General features: G+C 41.9%; 1 protein-coding gene across 1 annotated transcript in view; it reads left to right on the top strand.

The window, feature by feature from the left end:
- Window positions 1-10559, top strand: part of HECW2 (HECT, C2 and WW domain containing E3 ubiquitin protein ligase 2) — a 239849-nt gene that overhangs the window by 196418 nt on the left and 32872 nt on the right. The window contains exon 20 of the mRNA XM_019523126.1: window positions 6754-6867. Within this exon, the coding sequence (XP_019378671.1) occupies window positions 6754-6867 (114 nt within the window). The remainder of the gene's footprint in view (window positions 1-6753; window positions 6868-10559) is intronic.

Below are 10559 nucleotides of genomic sequence, written 5' to 3'. Positions count from 1 at the left end.
AGCTGAGGAACTTCTACAGGAAGCTAGAGACTAAAGGATATGGACAAGGCCCAGGGAAACTAAAGTATGTGAAAGCCTCTTATAAATTAATATTATTATTTGACACTCACAGGCAGGCAGAATGTCTTACCTTGTGAGTGTACAGTGTATAAGCCCCTTCCCACCAAGAAGAACAGTGGTAGCATAGGGACTCTTACATTTACTGAATCAAGTGGAAAGTTTATTATAAGGTACTTAGGGCTGGGGTTGTCAACTGCAGGTACATGAGAAGGCGGGAAGCGCGGGCGGGCGGGGACGGAGCGGTGCCACACTCCATCCTGCTTGGTGTCTGGTCGTGCGCCCCCCCTCCTCTCCCCCCCGCTCCACGTCCAGCCGCCAGGAGTACACTGACCCAAAAAAGTTGAAAGCCCATGACTTGTGGTCATCATCCCACTCTTAATAGAAAACACAGCATATTCTGCTCCATGTTCTCCTTCCAACTCTTGTATTGTAATATAAACATGATCTCCACTGCAGCAGCAGTGCATTGAAAAGTACTTCATGAAGTGCTAGGTTTTGGAACACTTCCTTTACAGCAGTTACTATGGGTCGAATAACTTTTTCTTGACCATCCACAAAAACAATTATGCTTTCATAATATATATCTTTATGTTGATTAAATCTACATTAAATAGTACTGTACTTGCATACATTCCAAAGAATGTACAAAAACAAAAAGTTTCAAATCAAGCTCTCCAGAGATAGGTTTGCCACAATGGAGGCCTCATAAGCCACATTAACTATCCAACCATGAATTTTCATGAATATAGAGCGTCTAATCACATACAGTTAATGTTGAAAGATCATCATCACAAGATATCTGCCTGGTTTAAAAGATGACTGGGCCATGTAACATTTGTGATTGGGAAACGCTTATAATTTAAACAAATCAAAACCAACTTTTAGTAAAACAAGTATTTTTCCCCCCAAAACTCCAGATCCAGCTGTAGGACACTGGAACTATTATATTTTTTTAATAATACTGTCTTTAAAATAAGAAAAACATATTTTTTTTTATCCACTCAATCATTTTTGGTCACGTTTTCCAGAAGCATTCACTTTTGGAATAAGTCTAGACTTTGATTATTATAACTGGAAAGGTGAACACTGCTCAGAGTTGTCAACAACTGAAACGGGGTTAGAATGGAACTGCTTAGGCAACCTGTTAAGTCTGCAGAGGTTGGAAATGTTCCAGCTGCAATATATTTAATTAAAAAAATTAAAAAGTAAGCTATAAAAGTGTTGGCATGAACATTCTGGGAAATGGAACATAGCCATGTTTAAAAAGTACGTGGTATACATGTATAAGGTATGTGGTATATATAACCTTCTGCTGGTTTTCTTGTATTTGTGAATTACACAAATGTTTCTGGTAAGAGTACAATATTATAACATGGATTTTAAACAGAAGAAATGAAACAATCTCTTATTTTGCTGCAACTATATACTTTTTAAATTGATTGTTTGCTTCCAAGGTACTTTTCATTTTACTGGATATAATTAAATCATAAAGTCATAGAATCATAGAAAATTAGGGGTGGAAGGGACCTCAGAAGGTCATCAGCTCCAATTCCCTGCTCAAGCAGGACCATCCCCATAATGCCAGCCTCAGCTTTATCTAGCTGGAGATTACGCAACCTCTGTGTTTCAGTGCTTTATAACTCTCCTAGTGAGAAAGTCTTTTCTAAAATCTAACCTAAACTTGAGATCATTGCTCTTTGTTCTGTCATCTGCCACCATTGAGAACAGTTTAGCTCCTTCCTCTTTGTAACCACCTTTCAGGTAGTTGAAGGCTGTTACTAAATCCCCCTCAGTCTTCTATTCTCCAGACTAAATAATCCCAGTTCCCACAGTATCTCCTTATAAGTCCTGTGCCCCAACCCACTAACCATTTTCATTGCCTTCTGCTGGACTGTCTCCCATTTGTCCACATCCTTCCTGTAGTGGAGGGCCCAAAACTGGACACAGTACTCCAGATGTAGTATCATCAGTGCAGAATAGGGAAGAATTACTTCCCTTGACTTCTGGGCAGTGCTCCTACTAATGCAGTCTAGTATGCCATTAGCCTTCTTCTAACAAGGGCATGCTGGTTCATATTCAGTTCATATTCAGTTTATTGTCCACTGCAACACCCAGGTCCTTTTTCTGCAGAGCTGCTGCCTAGCCAGTCAGTCTGTACCAGTTCATGGGATTGTTGCAGGACTTTGCACTTATCCTTATTGAACCTCATGAAATTCCTTTTGGTTTCATCCTCCAATTTGTCTAGGTCTGTCTGAATCCCAGCCCTACCCTCCAGTGTATCTACTACTCCCCACAGCTTGGTGTCATCGACAAACTTGCTGAGAATGCACTCCATCCCATCTTCCAGATCACTGATGAAGATACTGAACAAAACTGACCCCAAGACAAATCCCTGGGGCACTCCATTTAATACCAGCTGCCAAACTAGACATTGATTACTACCCATGGAGCCTGATGATCCAGACAGTTTTCTTTCTATCTTACAGTCCATTCATCCAACCTATGTTTCCTTAACTTGCTTGTGAGAATGTTGTGGGAGACCATATCAAAAGCTTTTTTAAAGTCAAGCTATGTCACTTCCACTGCTCTCTCCACATCCACAGAGCCAGTCATCTCATCATAGTAGGCAATCAGGTTGGCTGGGCATGACTTGCGTTTGGTGAATCCATGCCAACTGTTCCTTATCAACTTCTTCTCCAAACTGCATTTCAAAATGGATTTCTTGAGAACCTGCTCTGTGATTTTTCCAGGGACTGAGGTGAGGCTGATTGGTCTGTATTTTCCAGGATCTTTGTCCTCCCCTTTCTTAAAGATGGGCACTATATTTGCCCTTTTCCAGTCATCTGGGACCTCTCCCAATTACCACCAGTTTTCAAAGATAATTGCCAGTAGCTCTTCAGTCACATCAGCTGATATACCCTCAGCACACTCACATGCTTCGCATCCAGCCCCATGAACTTGTACAAATCCAATCTTTCTAAGTAGTCCCTGACCTCTTCTTTTGCCATTGCCAGCTGCTTACCTCATCCCCAAACTCTGCTGCCCAGTGCAGTAGTCTGGGAGCTGGCCTTGCCTATGAAGACTGAGGTAAAAAAGGCATTGAGAAGTTCAGTCTTTTCCACATAATCTGTTACTAGGTTGCCCCCCCCGCCCATTCAGTAAGGGACCCACACTTTCCCTGATCTTCCTTTTGTTGCTGAACTTCTTGTAAAGTCCTTCTTGTTACTCTTCATGTCCCTTGCTAGCTGCAATTCCAATTGCACTTTGGCCATCCTGATTTCAGCCTGGCATGCCCAAGAAATAATATTTCTCCCTAGCATTAGTCCAATTTCCACTTCTTGGAAGCTTCCTTTTTATGTTTTATCTCATTGAAGAGTTCCCTGCTAAGCCAAGCTGTTTTTCTGCCATAATTGCTAGTCTTCCTGTGCATCAGGATGGTTCATTCCTGTTCTCTCAGTAAGGTTTATTTAAAATATAACCAGCTCTTCTGGATTCCTTTCCCCCTTAGGCTGACCTCCCAGGCAGTCCTACACATCAGTTTCCTGAGTGAGTCAAAGTCTGCTTTTCTGAAGTCCAGGGTCCTTACTCTGCTGCTCTCCATCCTTCCTTTCCTCAGGATCTTGAATTTTATCATCTTGTGGTCTCTGCTGCCCAAGTTGCCATCCACTTCCACATCCCCCACCAATTCTTCCCTGTTTGTGAGCAGCAGGTCAAGCAGAGCACAGCCCCTAGTCGGCCTCTCCACTACTTGCACCAGGAATTTGTCCCCAGTACTCTCCAAAAACTTCCTGGTTCGTCTGTGCAATCTGTATTGCCCTCCCAGTCAATATCAGGGTGATTGAAGTCCCCCATAAAAACCAGGGCCTGTGATCTGAAAACTTCTGCCATCTGTTTGAAGAAAGTCTCATCCACTTCCTCCTGGTCTGGTGTTCTACAGCAGACACCCACTATGACCTCGCCTTTGTTGCTCTTCCCTCTGACCCTAACCCAGAGACTTTCAACAGACCTATCTGTAGGTCTGAGCATACTGGAGCTCTGAGCAATCATATAACTCTTTTACATGAAGTGCAACTCCTCCTCCTCCTCTTCTTCCCTGCCTACCCTTCCTGAACAGTTTATACCCATCCACCATGGCAGTACTCCATCTTGCAAGCTATCCTACCAAGTCTCTCTTATTCCAACCAAATCACAGTTCCATGTCTGTGCAAGGACTTTCAGTTCTTCCTGCTTGTGTCCCAGGCTCCGTGCATTCATGTGCAGACACCTGAGGTATCTAGCTGGTTACCCTATTTTCTCAGGAAGAATAAGAAGGCCTCCCCTGTTGCCCCCTCCTGCTTGTGCTTCCTCCAGGTCACCCACTTCCCCACTTACCTCAGGGTTTTGGTCTCCATCCTCTGGTGAACCTAGTTTAAAACCCTCTTCACTATGTTAGTGAATCCGTCTGTAAAGCTGTTTTTTCCTCTCTTCATCAGGTGGATCTTATCTCTTCCTAGCAGTCTTTCTTCTTGGAATAACATCCGGTGGTTGAAGAAGCAAGAACCCTGCTGGTGACACCATCTGCATAGCCATGCATTGATTTGCAGGGTGTGTCTGGTCCTGCAAGGGGCCCTTCTCCTTGACTGGAAAATCAAGGAGAACATCACCCCTTCACCCTTGCACCAGAACCCTGTAGTCACTTTTGATCTACTCATGGTGCCCCTGGCAGTATCATTGGTGCCCACAGAGATGAGCAGCTTGGGGTAGTTGTCAGAGGGCAAGATGAGTCTCAATAAGCCTTCCATGGCATCTTGGTCCTGGGCTCTAGGCAAGCAGCAGACCTCCTGGGACAACAGGTCAGGTCACCAGATGGATGCTTCCATCCCCTGCAGAAGGGAGTCTCCAACCACCACCACCTGTCACTTCCTCTTGGTGGCAGTAGTCTCAGTCCTCCCAAACTTGGGGATGTCTGGCCTGCCCTCTTTCATTGATGGAACATCCTCCTCCTCCTCCTCTGTTGCTAGGGCTCCATATCTGTGTCCAGGTAAACTGCTGCAGGTGGGGATGAACACTACTGTGTGCTGCCAGAGGTCACAAGTTTCCACCTTCCTAGAATCCATGTTCTCTTCTTCTCTACCGCCTCCTCTGGCAGTCCTTCCTCCTCAGTCCTTGAGATTTCCAGCATTGAAGCGATGAACTCATCGTGGTGGAGGATGCCTCAGAGCTTCACTACCTTCTCCTGTAGCTCTCTTGCCTGCTCCCTTAGGGACACCACCTAAAAAGGTGCATTGCAGGCACTCCCCTATCAGGCTGTCACTGGAAGGATCCTGTAATATGCAGTCTCCACAGCACCGAGCCAGGACCTGGGTAGAAGCAGTCCTGCCTGGACAGACATCTCACAGGTGCAAGCAAAGGAGGAGCTGACAGTGGCAATGGCTCTGGCATTGCAATATCCTCTAGCCATCTCTCTGGGTCTCTTAAATCCATTGCCTCCCTCTTCCTGCCCCTCTCTCCAAGCAGACCTGCCCTAGCAAACTTCCTTGTAACCTAGCCTGTTCACTGCTCCTTGGTCTTGAAAGGTTCCCTTTTCCCTGATAGCCTGCTTCCTGTCACCAGGCTTACAGTGACAGAGAGAGTTTATGGGCAAACTCCCTAGGGAACCTCCCACTTGCTCAGGGCTCTAGTTAAACAAGGACGCTTAAGTTTTGATCTAACTCTTCAGTTTTAGTTGCTTGTGCTAAACATACATAGGTTAATTACTCTTATTTGAGGATAAAACTTACCTTAATGACTCCCCTTCAAAGAGGGGGGCAACAAAGTGACCACCTGTGAATTGGCTTGTGGAGTGCTTGCAAACTGCCCTGTTTGGTGCCCCTGTTCTCTTACCTATTTTCGTGTGCAGATAAATTACTTAGTGCTTCAGTTATCTCAGTATTTCAGACAGCAGCAATAATAAAAAATAATTTAAGATATTATATTTACTGTACTTATCACTTGATTTTCCATGGGACGCAAATGCTGCAAAAAATACTTTGGCCAAGGAGAGAAATGTTCAGCTCTTTGTAAGATTATTTTGCCTAGACCTCATGATTTTTTTCCCCTTTCTACACTTTTCCAGTAATCATGTAATTACACTTTTATGTTTAGCATTGAATTCAGTTCTTGGAAAAATATCTGTCATTCTTCCTGGCATTCCTTGCTACCCAGATAAACCTGTTCTTTGGATAAATACAGGATATTAGTTTTCAGGCCTGTCATTCAGAATCTTTCACCAAATTTTGCCTTGTGTATTGCACTAGATAGATTTCCAAATGAAGTGCTAGATTCTCATGTACAATAAGGCCATTTTGCATAGCGCTGGCATCGAAAAGGATTTTTTAAATTAAGTGCAGTGCCCATTTTAAGAGGGTGTTGTGTCCATTTTAAGACCCCTTTAGGTGGCCAGAAGGCTGTAAAGCAACTTTTGATATAAATGAGAATTGGTCTTGAAAAATGTTAAAACAATATTTCTTCATTCAGGAAACATTTTAATTTATTCAAAAGTCTACCCAAGAAGAACGTAGACTATCAAGCACAAGCTGCTAAATCTGTATCAAATGATCCCATGAAACTGAAAATAAATGCTGTTGGTAGCAGTTGTTCTATTACCTCTTACTGTAAGTGGGTGGTTTCTGATACAGTTCCGTTAAGTGAATTGCTGAAAATTATCTTGTGCAGGTTAATCATCAGAAGAGACCACTTGCTGGAAGATGCCTTTAACCAGATTATGGGTTACTCAAGAAAAGACCTACAGAGAAATAAACTCTATGTCACATTTGTTGGGGAGGAAGGGTGAGTAGAAGAGGGAAGTAAGCATGAACACAGTGTTTATACTATGTTTTGCAGCTGTGCTTGGCTCTTTTACCACCTATTGTGGTCTAGAGTGAAAAGAGGAAGGATTGTGGTCAGGAAATGCCACATACATAAGCCTAGAACCAACAGCTGTTCAGAATGATTTCTTTGGCTTTTAAAAATGTTAAGCTTTTTGTAATGCACAGCTTTTATGGTGTAAAGCTTTTTGTAAAACTTTTCAGAAGTTAGGTGTACGTTTCTATGGAGGGTTTGCCAATGTATGTCTCAGTGTCACCAGGAAAGCAGAAAAAAACTTAGTTCTCACGTTTTCCGTATTTCTTTTATCTCTGTTAATTCTGTCTGTGTTTTTCTAATACATAGCGCAAACTTTTGTGGACTGAGCTTCAGCCCACAAAAGCTTGTGCTATATCTGTCTAGCTAAGTATCTATCTACCTACTTTGGTTAGGCTATAAGGTGCAAATTTACCCAGCCACTTGATTTCAGACTAACACGTCTAACTACGTTTCAACTCTTACCATAAGAGGCAGATGGTCCTCTGCAAGGTCAGGGTCTTATGTCACAAAGAAAACTTTCCAGCAGTCTGCTGCTATCTGTTAAATAAACAAAAGTATTCCTAACATCTCACAGCCATAGCAGCAGATGCTTAGCCTGTGGCTGAGAGAATGCTGATGTGTTGGAGAGCTTGGAAGTTTTGCATTATGATGCCAGATTAAGCAATTGATCTGATTTCCCTTCTCCAAATGAAACTTGAATGGTGAACTGCTTTCTGTCTTCAGATTTTAGTTCTTTTGCTTTCTGGCCCCTCTGTGTTTTTAAACCCTTTAATTTCATACGACACAAAGGGACTAATCTGACCAGACTTCGTCACTGTACAAGAGCCCTAGCAGTATAACCTGATACAGTTCAGTAGCACAAAGGAAGAGCAGCCCATTGTGGTCCACATCCTTTGCCTTGCACCACTCGCACAGTAAGTGAAGATGATACAGAGAGATAGAATAAGGGAGGAACATGTCTAAAAGACCAGCCATTTAGAGGATCTTCTCTCCTTCACATTATGGTGAAGAGGAATAGAGAGTTGTTTCAGTCAATAAACTATAGTAGGTTCTGCAGCTATACCAACATCCGACTCAGAGGAATCTGTCACCCCATCCCTGCAATTTCTGTGTAGTTCAGCTGCTGTGACAAGGTGCAGGCTGGCCTGAGAATATGGCTCATGTGTCTAGTTTTTCAAATCCTCACACGTGCAAATAAATACGCATTTCCTTGCATACTTGGAATTCTCGGTTATTGGGAAAAGATCAGTTTTGTATCTAACTGTCCGTTTGTATACAGATATCTTTTTTTATTCTCACAGCTATAGCTCAAGGTTAGGACCTTTTATGGGCCTGATTAACATTACTGTAAATATATACATAAGTTTATTCTCTCATATTTCAGAGATTTTTTTACTTTTGTTATAGAAACTGGTGTAAAATACATCCTGACCCAGTGGTAGGGTGTTTGCAGTTGTTTGTTAATACCCTGTAGGATGTTCCAAAGACTTGTATTGATCCTGGTGCAGTAAAAGCAACTGGTACACCATTAGATAAATTCTCCTTTAAAAAGCCCTAAGATTTGTAGTGTGTTTAAGTGTAACCTTAAAAACCTAATTTTAAGAAGTAAAGCTTTCCAATAAAATGTGGTGGTCTCTGGCTGCAACTGTGGGCTTGTTGATAAAGATAGTTTTACCACATCAATACAGATTGATAGATAATTTTGATCCAAGCAAAACTCCAGGCCAATAATTGGGAGGGTTGGTGCAGTACAAAACTGAAAGTGTATTGATAACACAGGATTCAGGCACAGGTACTGGGCCTACTCCAAATAGTGATGTTGGCCTTAATTTTCACAACTATCAACTTCAATCAAACTTTAAACATAAAGCAAAAAGAATGAAAATCATACATGAAAGAGAGAACTGAGTTAATAATACAAATATAAGGCCAGGTAGATTATTTTCCTTCATCAGACCATGTTAGGATGTTACTTTTCAAAACATGGAATGACTTAGTGGCCTGGATGAGGGGGCCATATAATACACATTTTTCCTTTCTCCCCTTACAGCCAGTCTATACAACACATCCTTGTTTAAAGTAAAGAAGGGGTTAATTATGAGTAACATCAAATTGAATTGACATCAGTCATCTGCTTACAAGTGTATGTTTTGAATGATGAAAGGATGTGTGCAAACAAATCTTGTTTCATCTCAGATTGCGCAAGGATATGTATCACAGAGCTCATTTGGTTACACGTAGGAGGATGGGTTGAGGCAACGGAAGGAGTCATAGGAGAAGTGTTCAGAGAAGCATATCTTCCCATCCAATCTCTACTTTTTTTGCTGCAATTTTTTCTTTATAACATTGGGGAAGGAATTTAATCTGGCATTTCTGTGGCCCTGGAAATCTTAAGTCAGTAATGAAATCCTCACTGTATGTACATAATATTTTGATTAACTCTAGGTCTGTTTGCTTAGTAGTTAGGGTAATTTAAACCTCACTGTTGCTATTTGCACAATTTTAAGATGAATCTTACGATAGCTGGTGTTTTTCTTAAATCCTCAGTTGCTTGAGTACATGAAGCTCTCTATTCAGTCTTTTAAAGTAAGTTTCTACCCTTTATGTTAACAAAGAAAGCTTGCAAATGTGGCCTGCATGTTCAGAGCCACATGGGAAATAAAAGAACCTCAGATGTATATACTTTTTTCTAAATTTAATTATTTTAAAGTAAAATGCATGATTTTGCAGTTCTGCCACAAGAGTGTGTTGGGTGTGGGTGTGCATATACATGTGGAGCTGGTAAGAAACAAGTAGTTTCTGGGCTTGGATTTGCTATGGACATTAAACAGTACAGTATCATCTGTCTATCGTAGATATTTTTAAGTAAACCTGTCATTGTGGTATGTATGTCTTAATTAATGGATAATTATTTGTTTTGGTTCTTCTAAAATGACAGAAGAATGTAAGGATGATTGATGGCATCTAAAAATATGGTGTAAGATCCTTACCCCAGATGTGGCCCCTTTATACCAAGGACAAAACAGTATAAACAGTATAAAAGTCCCTGTTTCACTAATGGGAGAAGGCCCCTGGTTCAGTACTGTGGAGACAGCTGTAAGATTTGCTCCCAAAGTCTCTCCCCAAGTACATATTTAGGGGATATGCTCCAAGGCAGTGGTGTCCCCTAGTGCACACAAGTTTCTGGGAAGTACTATGGTACATAGGTCAACGTAGTCCAATGGGCCCACTGGCCTTTTTAGGTTACACTAGTGGTCTCTCTAGCATCAGGGTGAGGGAGACTTGCCAGCTACTTAAAGTTACTTTAGGACTCCCTGAACCCTTAAGGGTGGTGCTCAGAATCTCACCCATGATAAATCCAAAACATTGTTTTTCTTAAAAAATTGAAATTTCCTGCTCAATTAAGGTCACTTGAAAAACAGCAAATCTTTTATCCCAGCTAATGGCCCTAGTAGCACAGTCTCTTCTTCGTGTCAATTAGTGGGTTTATACGGACTGGTAATGGTTTAAAATATTAAGCAGTGCTCCCGGAAGTGAGGAAGTCTGCTGCCAACCACAGTGCTTCTGCTTTTGAATCCTCAGATGCCTGCTCCTTATGCAGCTGTTGTGTGGCTGCA

This window comes from Gavialis gangeticus, unplaced genomic scaffold (genome assembly GCF_001723915.1).
Source record: "Gavialis gangeticus isolate Ggan-Ray unplaced genomic scaffold, GavGan_comp1, whole genome shotgun sequence".
Taxonomy (NCBI): Eukaryota; Metazoa; Chordata; order Crocodylia; family Gavialidae; genus Gavialis; species Gavialis gangeticus.
Note: the sequence above shows the minus strand (reverse complement) of the source record. Positions and strands in the feature narration are given on the sequence as shown.